The sequence below is a fragment of the Aquarana catesbeiana genome, linkage group LG05 (genome assembly GCF_042186555.1).
Source record: "Aquarana catesbeiana isolate 2022-GZ linkage group LG05, ASM4218655v1, whole genome shotgun sequence".
NCBI classification, from domain to species: Eukaryota; Metazoa; Chordata; class Amphibia; order Anura; family Ranidae; genus Aquarana; species Aquarana catesbeiana.
Window position 1 is genome coordinate 88,578,529 of NC_133328.1, and position 16,982 is coordinate 88,595,510.

Here is a 16,982-nt window from a genome sequence, read left to right on the forward strand (position 1 = left end):
CATTCTCATGCAGGGTGAACAATAACTATCTCAGTAATGATCTGAACTCTACTGAGTGTCCTCAGTCCCCACAGGGAAGACCCCAATGGAACCAGATCACAAACCCATGAATCAGAATAGAAAGAGTTCAAGGATCTATGAACCAGCAAAGACTACCCCAACGCCAAGGTGTGAACAGGTAAGGTCAACCTCCAGGCCATGGAGGACCCGTCCGGAGGCTTAAAGGATGGTTGTTTAGAAACACCAGCGTTGGTCACAGGGGACTAGGGCATGAAAAGAACCGCATATGTACAGAAAAAAGGTCCTTGCTTGGGGGTCCTAGCTCCTTGCCCTCCCAAAAATTGTGGGAGGAAAGGCATTGTCACCTCCTCCAGGGACACTAGACAGGGTCTGCAAGGTACAGAAAGGAACCTAGTCCCTATATTGTCCCAGACTCAACTTTCAGCCCTCCCAGAGCCAAAGGGATCATGCATGGGGAAGGCTGCAAACTCACAGCACACCCTGGGTAACACACCTGGCCAACAGAGAGCACCATCATCTGTTGATCACTGGTGGAATGCTTTAAAGGCTGCAAGGTAAAAATAAATGCACATTTTACCTGGAAAAGGATATCCATTTATTTATATTTTTTTACAAAGGGAAAACTTATCCATAAGGAACTTATGCCTATATTTTATATAGGCAATGCTTTAAAAGCCACAGGTCATCAGTTTAGCATTAGAGGAGGTCTGGTGCTAGAAATATTGCTCTCACTCTGGGTGTACAGCAATATGTAACATGAGTGCATTTACATTCATACATGCGTGTATGTAGGGGGGTGGTTTTCAAATAACTAATTTTTTACAATTTAAAACATTTTTTTACATTACACAGCGCAGGGATATGCAATGAGCAGACCTCCAGCTACAAGTTCCATCATGCCTCTGGGTGTCATGATTGTGGCTGTAGAGTCTTGCTATGCCTCATGGGACTTATAGTTCTGCAACAGCTGGAGGTCCGCTAATTGCATATCCCTGTAAAACCTCCATGTGATTATTTTTTGGTGACAGGTTCTCTTTAGTGAGACATAAATGGTCTAAAAGACACCAGATGTCTCCCCAGTGCTAGAATAAAATGAATGCAGTGCATATCGCTCTGCAATAGATTTTTTTTTCCTGTCTTGCTGGCCGGGGAAAGGGACATGGGGACCTGGAAGAAACGTTTTATGCGTTGCTTCCTGGTCAGCAAGAGGGGTAGGAAAGCACATGCATGTCTGGAAGGTGATCAGGGATTTTTTTTTTTTACATTTTGTTTGCCGTTCCAATGAAGATCAATGTATTAGCAAAGTTTTCAACTGTCATGAATGGGTTAAACATTCATGACAGTTGTGATCATTAGTGATCTGTCATTGGCTACAGCTAATCACATGGTATAGAGTGATAGCTGTGGGACAATCACAGCATAGGAAACACAGATGTTATGAATGAAGCCCTAAACAGGCACATGATATACAAGTACATTATTGTGCCTACACGTGCCGCCCCTCCACAACATATGTACTGTGGTGGGTTAGCAAGTGGTTGATGAGTCCTTTGATTATTAAATAATCATTAGTATCCAGAAGGTCTATGTGCAAAGGGTGAAGTTTGCTCAGAGTAGATCAAATCACATCAATATCCAAGAAATCTATGTGCACAAGATGAAAATCCACTCAAAACAGATCAAAAATTGACAAAGTCTGCCATCAGAATCCCCAAGGGTGTACACTCACCTCACAGATGGGCCCTCATTACAGGGGTTAATGAAGCCTTTAACCAATGAGCCAAAGATTTGTAATGGCAGCTGCAGGTGGATATCCCATGGACATAAATGCACATTTTGTGGATGGCCACAATATAAACACCCAGCAAAAATGCTTCATGGTGTATACAGTATAAAAAAAAATGTATTGCTAAAGAGACATATGCACTCACTTTTTAAACAGGAATAGCAGGTATGAAAAAGTACTGAGCTGCCTCCTCCCCTTACAGCCCAATCAAGTGTGCAGGCAAGCCACACTGTTAAAGAGATCAATGGGAGCCAGCAGCCCGCTGTGTATCTGTTTATCTTTCCTGAATTGATTAGGCTTCGCCCAACAGGTGTAGTCACCATGACCATTATCAGGGGCACATTGTTTAGAGGCTATACTGGCCCATCTGTGAGGTGAGCATACACCCTTGGGGGTTCCATTGATGGACTCCATGTCAAATTTTGATGCATTTTGAGTGGATTTTCGCCCTGCGCACATAGATTTCTTGGATACTAAAGCGAAACGGGCTTGTCGGATTTGCACACATACCAGTGCATGTAAGCCCCCCGCTGCCATTGCCTGTACTTCAGTAGTAGTAAAAGGGTTAAACAAAAAAGTACAACATTAACGCACATATCCTTATGTTCAAGGGTCATAACCAAAACGAACAAATCCCCATATTCATTTTGTCCAAATGGATTGAAGAAAAAAAGATGCTGCAAGTACAGTGTTGACTCTGAAATGTCTTTACAGCAAAATCTACACTTTGGCTACAGACTATTAATACTCACTGGAAACCTTGGTGACCCCATTGTTGGACGAGGCTGATTTGGGACTGGTAACAGTGGCACTGAAATGAAAAGAAACAGCATTAATTCAAGACAATTTTAATTTTTACAATGGTCATTAAAAAAAAAAAAAAAAAAAATCATATTTACAATGACCTAATTACACTGGCTCAGTGAGGGCAGTACTAATTAGGTGGTCAATTTCATTAATGCCACTTATTTTTTTTAAATATTTCATCTTAAAGTCACCCCTCACCCTGTCAGAAGTCAGCAGTCATTCTTTCATGACAGGTTTTCATATTTGGCACAATAACAGGCTTGCTTTACAGGAGGTGGTGTCAGCAGCAGTTACCTACCCCATGATTATCAGCGATTTTAACTGCTGCATTCTCTGTGTACAGAACACCTCCAGGTAGCCAAATTGCATTGCATTTTACAGTAAAAATACAGTGCTGCAGATTGAAAAGGAGAGGTAATAGCAATTGTATATTTTACAATGCCATTCTCTCTCTCCCTCCCCCCGCTCCACGAAAGTGGAGTCACCACTTGGTGCCCACACGATAGCCGAAAGACTACTACAGCATGGGCTTAAAATGCCGTGAGGGTGTCAATGTACGTCCTCCGGTTCTCGTGCTGCCAGCACGCACAGTGATGACTGAGTCCTTGGGATCAGCTGTCAGCCAATGATAGCTGTTCACAGAAGTAAACAGAAGCCAGTTATTGACTTTTTTTTTCCTTCACGCTATCAGCGCGAAGAAAAGAAAGCCGTTAATCAGCTTCTATTAGAGGGACATCGGTCCCCTTAGTGCACACCAATGCTGCTAATAGGTGCCCTCCAGTGTTGCTAATCAGTGCCCACCAGTGTCATCTATCAGTGCCCATCAGTACTGTTAATCAGTGCCCACCAGTGTCATCAGTGCCCACCAGTGCCACCAATCAGTGGCCATCACTGCCTCATCATCAGTGTCACTTATTAGTGCCACCTCTCCGTGCCCATCAGTGCAGCCCATCAGTGAAGGAGAAAAAAAAAAAAAAAAAAAAAATCACCTTTTTACACAATTTTATAACAAAATAAGAAAAACGTTTTTTTTTTTTTTTCAAATTTTTATTTTTTTTTTTATAAAAAAAAACCCAGTGGTGATCAAATACTACCAAAAGAAAGCTCTATTTGTGTGAAAGAAATGATAAAAATGTCATATGGGTACAGTGTTGCGTGACCTCGCAATTGTCAAAGTGTGACAGCGCTGAAAGCTGAAAATTGGCCTGGGCAGGAAGGGGGTATAAGTGCCCAGTAAACAAGTGGTTAAATGGAAATTTGAATCTTATACAGGCTATACAGAACCCCCCCTGCTCCCAATCTCCATGTGGTTCTGGACATTTGCTGCTTAGGCTTGGAGCGCTGCATCTTGTAGAGGCAGAAGCATCCAGTGTAATCAGGTAACTATATATTCATTTGCCCCTTGTCAGTGTTACCCCCACACCCATAAGTACATGTTTTTTTCTAGACTGCAGCCACATATCAGGAAGGTGGGCTGCTGGCACATTACCGGTCAAATGTGTAAAACATAGAGCAAGCCTGTTACTTTGACTGGTTACTTAGCTGTCATACAGGCTTATTCAGTGCTTGGAACAAGTACACAGATTAGAAGTCATTATGCATGCATGTTTCAGGTCAATGTCTGAAAGAACTGAAGAGGGTCAGGTCAGCATAACAACCAGGCAACCAGCAATTTAGGAGGTCACCATTTAATCATAATTTCACAAAACAAGTTTACTTTCAACATGAAAAATAATTCAAGTTACAGAACATAGAAATCTTATATGCAGGCACAGAGTAGATTTTAACATGGCAACAATAGCCCTGATATCTAACTGACAAACTTTACTTGTTGCCCATATGAACTTAGAGAGTTCCTTAAATCTGTACGCAACCGAGGCACCTGTATTGTATCTAGACCAATATTACACAGGATTCAGTCAATTAAATCCTTTATTAGGAGATAGCTGCATCACTTAAAATGGTTGAAACCTCATGTTAAACAATTACAGAAGACATGTCTTAGCCTTTTCTTTAAAAATCAAAAGCTCATTAGTTGTACCTGCATTTTCTTATCCCTGTGCCTGTCACAGCCCTCTGAAAAACCCGGGAGGCGGAGTCCTGACATCACAGGACTCCATCCACCCCCCATCATTGGCAATCACACTAGCGCGGCTTGAATGCCAAGCTGGAGACTGAGAACAGTTATGCCCCTAAACACTGGGCAGATTTTGAGGCACAGGGGGTGCAGACTTTCATAGGCAGGAGGGAGCTAAGCAACTGTCAGGAATCCATACACAGCAGACACTGACAAGTGCCCACACTTTGCTCATCTCTACTAATGGAGGAGGGGGGTGGGATACATGCGTTCACTTTCATTATTAACAGAGACAAACAGCCTCACACTGATTTAACCCCACAGCTGCCAGGGAGAGAGCTGAGCAGGAGGATCACAATTAACCGCTCAATGGCTGGACACTTTTACTGTAGTGCCCTACTTTCAAGTAGTGCCCGCTAGTTACACAGTTAAAGTAACCAGCCACTGAGCGGTTAATTGTGATCCTCCAGCTCAGCTCGCTCCCTGGCAGCTGTGGGGTTAAATCAGTGTGAGGCTGTTTATCTCTGTTGATAATGATGACAGTGAAATCATGTCTCTCCCCTCCTGTTAGTAGAGATGAGCAAAGTGTCGGCACTCGGCTGTGTACGGATTAGCTCCCACCTGCCTATGAAAGTCTGAACCCCCTGTGCCTCAAAGGCTGCCCAAACATTTATGGGGATAACTGTTTTCAGTGTCTCCTCAGGCTGGAGCTCTTCTGGGAGTGATCTGTGTGGATGGCTGCGGGACACACACCCCTTCTCCTAATTAGTCTGTCAGTCACAGGAGAGGAGGTGTGGAGACACAAATTTTCTTTGTATGTCAGTTTTTTCACTCTAGGGGAGATGATTGTAGATGACTGGCTGCTCCTTTCCTGACCAGAGTGGGGCAGATGTCTCCTGCTGCTTTGCTGTGTGAGGTCATTTACATTTTTCGGGTTTACAACCACTTTAAAGACTGAAATCAGACAAATTAACTGTTTTACCTACATTTATACAATAAAAGCTTTATTAAACCCCCCACAAAAGTTTAATACAGTGTGGCTTAACAATCCTTAAAGTGGTTCTGAAGCCTAAACGTTAACCCTCTCCTATACGCAGTAAAGTGAATAGCCTCAGATGACACAAATCCTCCTACATAAGTTTTACATGTATATCTGCTGTCTCTCTCCTTCTACATTCTTTAGATTGTGTTAGAAATGCTGCTTGTGGAGTCTGAGCATACACTGTGTGAAAGCTGATTGGAGGAAAGGCACCCCCCCTCCCTCCCCACATAGGTAGAGGAATGAAGAAACTTGCAGAGCTGTACTGTGAATAGACCAGCTCTCTGCTTATCTATCTCTAAGTTCCCTCCTGGACACCAATTTCCAGCTGCTGTCATCACATGCCTCAGAGAACTTGTCAGAAGAACAACTGACTCTGCTGATAACAGAGGAACAAAGCAGCAGAAAGACACGGAACTCAGAGCTTTGGAGAGAGATAAGCAAACACTACAGATATATGTGCCCAGATCAGATATCATGAATGGGGTTTACAACCACTTTAAAACAGTCCTTGCATTAAGAAAAAATACTTAGGATGAAGTATCCCTCTCACTCCTATTACTTCGCTAAGCCCTCAGTCAATCGAGCAGTGTGCCCATCTGCAGCGCCTCTCCCCTCACTTCCTGGTCTCAACAGGTTTGCTGAGGCAGTAATTGGCTCCCACTTGAAAAAGTGGAGCTTGATTGGCTGACGTGAAAGGAATCAGGAAGTGCTCTGGAACAAATGCTTAGGACGGTTCTGCAGATCCAGTTTCAGGTGACACTATCACCACCACATCACACATGAGTTTACTAAGGCGTGTTTTTTTTATCATGAAATGTGAGTAATTCTTGTGGAGTTTAAGTTGTAATAAATCTTTTTGAAAATGATATCACATATATAAAGGATATTGTGCAGTACACTGAGCACTTGCACTTTATTTTTGGACATTATAAATAACTGAATGTTATTTGCATGCTTTTGGATTTGTTTCATAGGATATATTTTATTATTAATTGAATATATTTTTCAGTAGATTTGTGCAATATATATTTTATATAGTTATTTCATCTGGTTATTCACGGTTTGGTCTTAGCGCCGCACATTTGTTATGTAATGTTGTATTGTCACATTTAGGCCCCATGCACATTGCTGCTGGTAAATGGACGTTCAGAGGCAGTTGGATGCTTTTTTCAGCTGCCCCTTAACTCATCCAATGTTATCTTATGTGTACATGTACACAGGTTTGTTTAATGTCGTTCTTAGGCAGTTGCGTTTAGAGGCTTTTCTTTGAAGGCAAAAAAATTAGTTCAGACGCCGAAGATTCCGACGCCAAAAGCCATAGTTTTTTTACATTACAAAACTTAAAAAATGATAGCAAATGATGAAAAGCCACAAAAAAAATATTTTAAAAACTTGTAATTGCTTGCAATGCTTCATAGACCATTTATATACCGTTAATGAGCCCATGATCCAATCCAAAACACCACTAACATTGCTGTTAGCCAAAGTAGAATTGGAATTTGACCTATATGTTGTTAGATTTGAGCCAGATGACCCCACCATTGAGCTTGACCACCAACCTGATCAAACAGTTGCATGAAATTTAATGTATGGCTTTAATTTCCTCACATATTTCCATTATGGGATCCATAGTAAAAGCACTGAAACTGAGGTAGATACAAGTACACTACTCACTCTGGTCTCACAGAATGGCTGAAATAGTTAAATACTGTTTTTTTTTGTGCTTTGGGATGGTCTAATGATGTTATCTTAAATAAACGCTTCTACACGCGAGCGTGGCTAGACGCGACGTGCAAACGCAGCTAAACGGGCGTTTTTGAACGCCGGTTTCAAGCTGTCAAAAAAATCGTTCAGAAGAGGTTGCCTCGGCGTCCCATGTATATTAGGCCTTAGGGAAGTGTGGGGAGTGCTGGCAGTGGTCTATTATTTTTATTTTACACAAGTTTATTATTTATTTTTCCTTTTTTCGTTTTAGCAGCTCACAAGGTTTTCACCTATTAGTAATTGGCTCCCATTGCTATCAAAGCCAGTGACGAAGGAGCGGGGCTGAGCCACACTGCCTCTGTCTATAGACGCAGACAGCGAGGCTTCAGAACATGTCCGCATGAGTGCTCCCCGATAGGAAGTAGCTTCCTATTGGGGTACTCATCAGAGGAGGAGCCAGAAGCACCAGCAGGGGGAACGAAAAAAGGAGGCTGCTCTCTAATTCCATTTCACAGAGCAGGCAAGTATAAACCTGTTTATTTTTATTTTTTAAATTTTGCATTTACAATCAATTTGAATGAGGTGGTTGCATTTGTTTTTTAGGCGCTATCCTTTATTTTTAACTTGGCGATTCAGCCAGCAGCACATTTCCTGTCTTGGGGTCCTTTCACACGGGACGGATCCGTGATGATCCACCCCGTGAACATCCGCTTGCTCAGCGGGGATCGCTCTGTGGATCCCCGCTGAGCAGGCAGATGACAGGTCCGTGACCTGTCAGAGTGCCGTTATCCCCTATGGGGGATCGGATGATGACGGACCGTAGAGTCGGTTGTCACCCGATCCGATGATGGATGGAAAGGTAGGTTTTTCCTCCGTTACACTTTTTCGGATCGGAGCGGGTCGGATGTTAGCGGATATGTCACCGCTGACATCCGACGCTCCATAGAGGTCTATGGAGGGTCCATTCAGGTCAGCCTAAAAAACTGACAGGCGGACCTGAACGGATCGTTCATGTGAAAAAGGCCTAAGGGTGTCTCCATTCTGAATGCCAGAGCAACACGGATACCATTGGAGAGCATTGTAAATCTGGGGAGATAGTAGTATTCGGTGCACTAGCAGATTTTTGATAGACTTCAATAGATATACAAATACAAATCAAAGCTGAACTCCAGCTAACACTTTTTAAGCAGTTACAGCAACAGTTTTGTAAGCACCGTCAATGCTAAATGGTTTGTCTCAAACTTCTAACTGCTGACAGCTTGGTCTGGTAAAGGAAGTTGAAAACTAACAGACTTACTGGCTGGATCACCAGGTGAAAATAAAGAAAAAAGCCCCCCCAAAAAAATCTAAACCAAAGCAGCCAACACATCTAAGAATTGACAAGCTGCAATATAAATTTTGTACTTTTGAGTTTACTATCCCTTTAAAAGGTGACAGAGTGGAAAGCAAATGTTTAATTTACTTCACATGTCATTGCCTGCCAGATATGCAGCTTTCACCGCATGAGCTGCTTATTTGAGAAGGGGACCGCTTTCTCCTAAGCAGCATTATGTGTTTCAGGGTCCACAGTGTTTTATTTTTTCTGTTCCAATTGTATCTTCCCATTTCCCGCAGATATATGCACAACTGTAGGAGAGGTTTCATTGGTCATGTGACAGCAGGGAACTGTCTCATGTATTTCCTATAGGAGACAAGAGCTGCAGTTCTATATCCAGCAGTTTTTATAAAGAGGAAGAGAAATGGTAACAGTGGCAGTTAAATAAATCGTAATCCCACCTGACCAACCCGCTCTTCACACCATATTTAGATAAGAATTTGGGCACAATGCCATGAGGTTGTAGTGTTACAGAAGTGCCATGCACTTCTGATGAGGAAAAGAAAAACTGAACAGTCTTACAAAGTAACAGCTTATTAATGTAAAATAATAAGTTTAAGCATAAAAACACCAACGAGCTACAAACACAAAAGTGTATATGCAGAAAACAAAATAAATGTATGGAATATGTGTAAGCAGTATAGTACTTTCCAAATATACTTAATAAACCACAATTATTTCAAAGAAAGATCAATAAAGAAAAAATAAACATACAATTAATGAGTCCTGTGACTATAAGACCATCAGTGTCCAGAAGATCTAAGTGCAAAGGGTGAAGTTTACTCAAAGTGGATCAAACCACATCAATATCCAAGAAATCTATGTACACAAGGCAAAAATACACTCAAAACGGATCTAAAATTGACGTGAAGACCGCCACCAGAAACCTCAAGGGTGTACACTCACCTCAAAGATGGGCCCTCATTACAGGGGCTAATGGAGCCTTTAAACAATGAACCAAAAATTTCTATCAGCGGCAGGTGGATATCCCATGGACATATATGCATTTTCTCTGGATGGCCCACAAAGAACCATATACACAGTAGTGCAGTCAACCTCAGAAACAAGCTAAACACACCCAGTTAAAAAAGAAAAATACCTCAGCTTATACTGTATAAAGTAATTTTATTGCTAAAGAGACATATATGCACTCACTTTTTAAACGGTAATAGCAGGTATGAAAAAGTACTGAGCAACCACCTCCCCTTACATCCCAGTCAAGTGTGCAGGCAAGCCACGCTGTTAAAAGATCAGTGGGAGCCAGCAGCCCGCTGTGTACCTCACTCTCGCCCAGATTGATCAAGCTCTGCCCAACACATTTCGTCACCGTGACATCATCAGGGGGCGCATCATTTAACCACTTCCAGCCCGAGGATGTCATAGGACACTGATGGCGAACCTTGGCACCCCAGATGTTTTGGAACTACATTTCCCATAATGCTCTTGCACTCTGCAGTGTCATTGGGCATCATGGGAAATATAGTTCTAATACATCTGGGGTGCCTAGGTTCGCCATCACTGTCATATGACGTCCTTGACTTTCAGTGGGGATATCTGAATGATGCAACTACAGGCATCATTCAGTTATCATCTGTTAGACCAGGCAAATCTGTGCACCATAAGAAAGATCATAGCGGCAGTTCTGCTGCTTGATCGTTCTTACAGGCGATGGGAGGGGACACCCCCCCTCCCGTCACCCTCCGATGCTTCTCCGGGCTCTCCCGTGCCATCAGGAACCCAGAGAAAGAATTTGCCGCCGGATGACGAGCATAGAGATTTACGGTGACCAGATGGTCACCAGTCATCTCTATGGCCATCGAAGGCTCGGGTGCGACATTATGACGTCATGTCCGGGCCACAGTTGTAAACAAATCTGTGATCGCGGCTGGAAAGTATTGGATCTTGAATTTTTTTTTGATCTGATGCTTTCCAGCCTGGGAGGAGAGATGTGGGGTCTCTCCATAAAGAGGACCTGTCACGCATCATTCCTATTACAAGGGATGTTTACATTCCTAGTAATAAAAGAGATCAGAAAAAAAAATTAAAGATAAAGTGTAAAAATAGAAAAACTATTAGTAAAATAAACATAAAAAAAAAAAAAAAAGTAAAGCGTCCCCGTCCCTGTGTGCTCACGCACAGAAGCAAAAACAAACACAATTCCCGCCCACATATGTAAATGCCATTCAAACCACACGTGAGGTATCGGCGCATGCATTAGAGCGAGAGCAATAATTCTAGCACGAGACCCTCCTCTAACGTTAAACTGGTAACCTGCAAAAAAATTTAAAGCGTCGCCTATGGAGATTTTTAAGTACCAAAGTTTGCTTAATTCTACAGTGTGACATGTTGGGTATATATTTACTCAGCGTAACATCATCTTTCACATTATACAAAAAAATTGGGCTAACTTTACTGTTTTGTTATTTTTTAATTCACAAAACTTTTTTTTTTTTTTTTTAAACATTTTAAAAAAAATGATTGCGCATATACTGCGCAACATAAAAAGTTCTAACGACTGCTATTTTATTCCCTAGGGTGTCTAGGTATATAACGTTTGGGGGTTCTGAGTAATTTTGTAGCAAAAAAATGATGATTTTTTTACATGTAGGAGAGTGCCAGAATAGGCCTGGTATGGAAGTGGTTAAAGGCTCCACTGGCCCCTCTTTACACATAGACTTTTTGGATACCTTTTTTTTTGTTAATCACAGGGCTCATTGGATTGTGTATTTATCTTTATTTAACTGCTTGCCAACCAGCCACCGCAGTTGTACTGCGGCAACATAGCTCGGTTGTGAGAATCGCCGTCATGTTACGTCGGTAACATACGCCACTGGGGGGGGCGCGTGCCCCCTTCTCGCTCACAGAACCGATGCGAGTGCCGATGGTCGCATCACCGCCGGGCTTCCGCGATCGCTCGGGGCACACAGAGAACCGGGATCTGTGTGTAGACACACAGTTTCTAGTTCTCTGAGGGGAGAACAGACAGATCGCCTGTTCCCCTCCCCCCTTCAGTTAGAACACACAATAGGGAACACATAAACCCCTTGATCGCCCTCTAGTGGTTAACCCCTTCACTGCCAGTGACATTTTTACAGTAATCAATGCATTTTTATCGCACTGATAGCTGTAAAAATGCCAATGGTCCCAAAAACATGTCAAAAGTGTCCGAAGTGTCCGCCATAATGTCGCAGATCACCATTACTAGTAAAAAATAAAAATAAAAAAATTAAAATGCCATAAAACTATCCCCTATTTTGTAGACGCTATAACTTTTGCGCAAACCAATCAATACTGTGATTTTTTACCAAAAATATGCAGAAGAATACATATCGGCCTAAACGGAGGGGAAAAAATAGTTTTTTTTTATATATTTTTGGGGGATATTTAATATAGCAAAAAGTAAAAGATATTGCATTTTTTTCAAAATTGACGCTTTTTTTGGTTTATAGCTCAAAAAATAAAAACCGCAGAGGTGAGCAAATACTACCAAAAGAAATCTCTATTTGTGGGAAAAAAAGGACGTCAATTTTGTTTGGGTGCAACGTCACATGACCACGCAATTGTCAGTTAAAGTGACGCAGTGCCGAATTGCAAAAAGGGCTCTGGTCAGGAAGGGGGTAAAATCTTCCGGGGCTGAAGCGGTTAAAATAGTTGTGTTTCTTTACCCCTGTATAACTCATTAGTAAGACCTCATCTAGAATATGCAATTCAGTTTTGGGCACCAGTTCACAAAAAGGATATTGGAGAAAGCGGTGTATACTCCACCTTTTTTTTTTTTTTTTTTTTTTTTTTTTTTTTAACGTCCTGCCAGCGCAGTGCCCCAGTGTGAAAGCACTCTGGTTTTCACACTGGGACTGCAGGGGAGGCGTTTTTCAGGCACAATTTTTAGCCCAAAAGCGCCTGAAAAACGCCCCAATGTGAAAGGGGTCTCAAGTTTCAAAAAAGCACCAATGAAACACCAAAAACACATCAAAGAAGCAGGTTGAAGTGGTAGGCGCTTTAATGTGTGTTGAAGTCAAAGCAAGTGTAAATGAGCCCTTAGGGGGGATATGATCAATATGTACAAATTCATCAGTGGTCCATATAGTGAACTTGGTGTTGAGTTATTCACTTGGAGTTCATCACACAGGACAAGGGGGCACTCTTTACATTCAGTAAAAGCTGTGAAAATGTGGAGCAGATTCCCTCAAGAGCTGGTTTGGGTCAGCTCAGTACATTTTTTTTTTTTTTTTTTTAAAGCAAAGGCCTGAATTCTTTCCTAAATTAACATAATATAACTGGATACTAACATTTATAGGTAAAGTTGATCCAGGGAATATCCGATTGCCTCTGTGAAACAAAGCACTTCTGGAACAGTATGACACAAAGTATACTGAGGTTTTCCTTACCATCGTGGCATCTTTAACCACTTCATGCAAAACGACGTACCCGTACGTCAGTACTTTGCTAGCTAGCTGCCATAACCTCGGCATTTTCGGGAACGCCGTGCGTTCCTCTTTATGATAAAAGTGGCCTGCTCAGCGGATTTGCCACGAGATGACTTTTATTGCCGGCGGGAGAGGTGCCCGGCCCCCTCCTGCTGCGCTCCGGACCTTTGTCCTCCTTTTTCTAAGTGACTTTTTTTTTTAAAATGCATTTTAGAGTAAATATGAGATCTGAGGTCTTTTTGACACCAGATCTCATATTTAAGAGTTCCGGTCATCCTTTTTTTCTATTATAAGGGATCTTTACATTCCTTGTAATAGGAATAAAAGTGACCCAATTTTTTTTTTTAAACAGTGTCAAAATAAAAAAAATAAAAGTAAAATAAATAAAACATTTTTTTTTAAAGCGCCCCGTCCTGACGAGCTTGTGTGCAAAAGCGGACACATACGCGAGTAGTGCCGCATATGAAAACGGTGTTCAAACCACACGAGGTATCGCCGCGATCGCTAGAGCGAGAGAAATAATCCTAGCCCTAGACCTCCTCTGTAACTGAAAACTGGTAACCTGTAAAAAATTTTAAACATCGCCTATTGAGATTTTTAAGGGTAAAAGTTTGTCGCCATTCCACGAGCGGGCGCAATTTTGAAGCGTGACATGTTGGGTATCAATTTATTTTGCGTAACATTATCTTTCACAATATAAAACATTGGGCTAACTTTACTGTTGTCTTATGCTTTAATTAAAAAAGGTGTATTTTTTCAACAAAAAAAAAGTGCGCTTGTAGGACTGCTGCGCAAATATGGTGTGACAAAGTATTCCAACGACCGCCATTTTATTCTCTAGGGTGTTAGAAAAAAATATATATGTTTGGGGGTTCCAAGTAATTTTCTAGCAGATAAAAATGATTTTAACTTGTAAACAAGTGTAAAAAAAAGAGGCTCGGTCTCGCTTCCAAAAGAGAAAAAAAAAAAATCAATGAAATACTAATGTTATACAGCACAGTTTTGCAGCTGTACTAGTCAGAAAATCCACTCAGTTTACCATAATGTAAACTGTCAGAAATACATTATAGTTGCCTTTACTAAACACCTCCTAAAAAAAGCTAGCTGCCTAGTTATGCTGACACAGGGGTTGATTTACTAAAGGCAAATCCACTTTGCTCTACAAGTGCACTTGAATGTGCAGTCGCTGTAGATCTGAAATGAGGGGAAGCGGTGCTGATTTTATCATCCAATCCCACTGTTTCCCCACTGTTCCAACAAAAGTCATTACTTCTTCATTCGTGTTCTAGGTCAGTCAACCAAAGTAATGAGGAAAAACAGTATTAGAGCCAGGTAAAAAGTACTTTTAGGAGAGGTCAGCAATAGCAACCACCTTTTTTCTCAAAAAGCATAAATAACAAAATATCTATAACTCTCCAGCCCTGTAATGTTGCTCCTCTAAACAAGTTTATGGGATGCCAGAGTGCAGGCAGGGGGTGAAGTGGTGGTTAGACTAGTTTAGGTGACTTTTATATCATTTGTGAGCTTGTCCTGTAAGGATGAATTCCAGGTATGAATATTTAAAACATAGTTACATTAATCCAGCTTGGACCAATGAAATTATGCCTATACCACACATGGCCGATGCCCCCAGAAAATCACTGAAGTAGGCACCGCTACTCAAGTGATTGCCAGTTGCTTCAGGGCCTAAACTGAGTGGCTGCTCTGACGCATTCTGAACACAGGAGATCAGCCTCTCAGCACAAGCTTTGTTTGCCACTGTAATGGAGCAAGGGAGAGTGCTGCAATCATGGGATATTGTTGAATAGTTACTACTCTGGCAGTTTGGAAAGCTCTGGCTTTTCTTATGGTTTTTTTGAACATTAGCTTATGGCAGAAGGGAATGCCAAGAACAAAAGGCTCACCGAGCTGGCCAGCTGAAAGCATTCCTGTTCTAGTGTAAGCCTCATGTCCTAGGCAGCAAAAGGGTTAAGGCTATGTTCTCAATCTAAGTTACTTTTTAATTAATCTACTGCAACTGTGAGAATGCATTGCTCCATAAAAGATCAGTGAAAGTTTACTTCCAGAAGCCTGAGCAACTACGTTTACATTTTCTGCAACATGACAAAATTGAAAGCTTCAATGGCAAGCTTAAATCTGATCATTAGCTGTGAAACTACCTAGTAGTGGCATGCTGAGTACATAGGAGGCAGCAGGAGGCTGCACTCAATGTTTTAGAATCATGAGATTACTGACAAAAGGAAAAATGAGGTGGACTGGCACAACAGCAATGCCTCGATTGAAAACAGAAGTGCTAAGCAGGTAGGCTAAATAGCTCTTTATGCATTCCAAAGTTTATCTGCACCTAGAACACCAGCAGGGGACCCCAGAAGAGGAGGTATGGGGCCAATAACATGTTTATTATTTTATTTTAAAAAAATTGCCTTAACCATTTTCTGCAAACTGTACTGTTGTAGCCCCAGTTGGGAATATTCTATTGTTTAGTGTTTGTGCAAATACAAAATAATTACCATATTTATTGGCGTATAACACACACTTTTTGTGTACGTGTTATACGCCGATATCAGCTTCCACTAAGGGGAGGGAGAGGATGAGCGCTGACGAAATAGAGCTGGATCTCCTGTGTACTTGGCTCTTCTCGCAATCACGCTCAGTCCCGCCCCCTGGACAGCTCCTATCGTTGATGTCCCGGCATTGGACCGGCGTTATGTCCATCATAGGATCCAGGCCAAGGGGTGGGACTGGGTGTGACGCAGAGTACACAGGAGATCCGGTGTCTTGCCGAGAATGTTCCCTCGGTGGATAAGTTCCTCCCCTGTACTGCGCAGGCGCAGCGCCTGCGCAGTACCAACTACTGTCAGCCGCCGGAGATAGCCGAAGCTCAAACGCTTCAATCAGCTGTACACGGCGCCTGCGCTCTGGGTCCAGATTCCTTCCCCACCATCCAAGTGGACCTAGAGGGGGAATCTAAAAGAGCCGAGCGCAGCGAGGCCGTGCCCGAAGCGTGGCGAGAGAAGCGAGCCCGCGAGGGGCCCTCTTACAGGCGCCGTGTACAGCTGATTTTCAGCTGTTCCGCTTCGGCTATTTCCGCCGGATCGTACTGCGCATGCGCAGTAGAGTGAGGAACTTATCCGCCGAGCGGAACTTATTCGGCAGAACACCGGCTCTGTCTATTTTGGCAAGGCTGCAGTGAGGAGGAATGCTGCAGATGGGCACTGCTAGGCTTGCTGTTCTTTGCATTTCTTGTCTTCTCACCCCCTCTGCCTCAGCCCTGTGATGTCTCTAATACTTTCCTCTAGAGAAGCATATGTTCTTGCTTGCAGCAAAATGTCACTCAATAAATCACACCTATCTGAGCTATGTGTGCATACTGATCCACAGCTTCTACAAGTAGGATCAGAAGGACAAAATACAGAATACATGCTGGTAATAATATCTCAACTAATACTGAATTCAGACAATAATGGCTCTCTATGCTGCAGATGGGCACTAATCAGGCTGCATTGTTGCTCACTTATCATTATTTTGCTTCAAAGTGCATTATTTAAAAATAAATGTTTTTTTCCCCTGAAATTTCCCTCTTAAATTAGGGTGCTTGTTATATGCCGATAGATACGGTATATATAGTAAAAAAAAAAAAAAAAAAAAGTGAAGAGACAAAAGAGACAAAGAAATAACCCCCCCCCCCCCCCCCCCCCATAGCCTCACTGTGTTCGAATGGGGACATGTGGAGATTCAATCAG

The 16,982-nt window shown here is 42.2% G+C and overlaps 1 protein-coding gene across 5 annotated transcripts in view; it reads right to left on the reverse strand.

Moving 5' to 3' along the window:
* Positions 1-16,982, reverse strand: part of RBM33 (RNA binding motif protein 33) — a 264,644-nt gene that overhangs the window by 160,213 nt on the left and 87,449 nt on the right. For all 5 annotated transcript variants that reach the window (XM_073629949.1, XM_073629950.1, XM_073629948.1 and 2 more), the window contains exon 10: positions 2,560-2,618. In XM_073629949.1, coding sequence (XP_073486050.1) covers positions 2,560-2,618 — 59 coding nt within the window. The remainder of the gene's footprint in view (positions 1-2,559; positions 2,619-16,982) is intronic.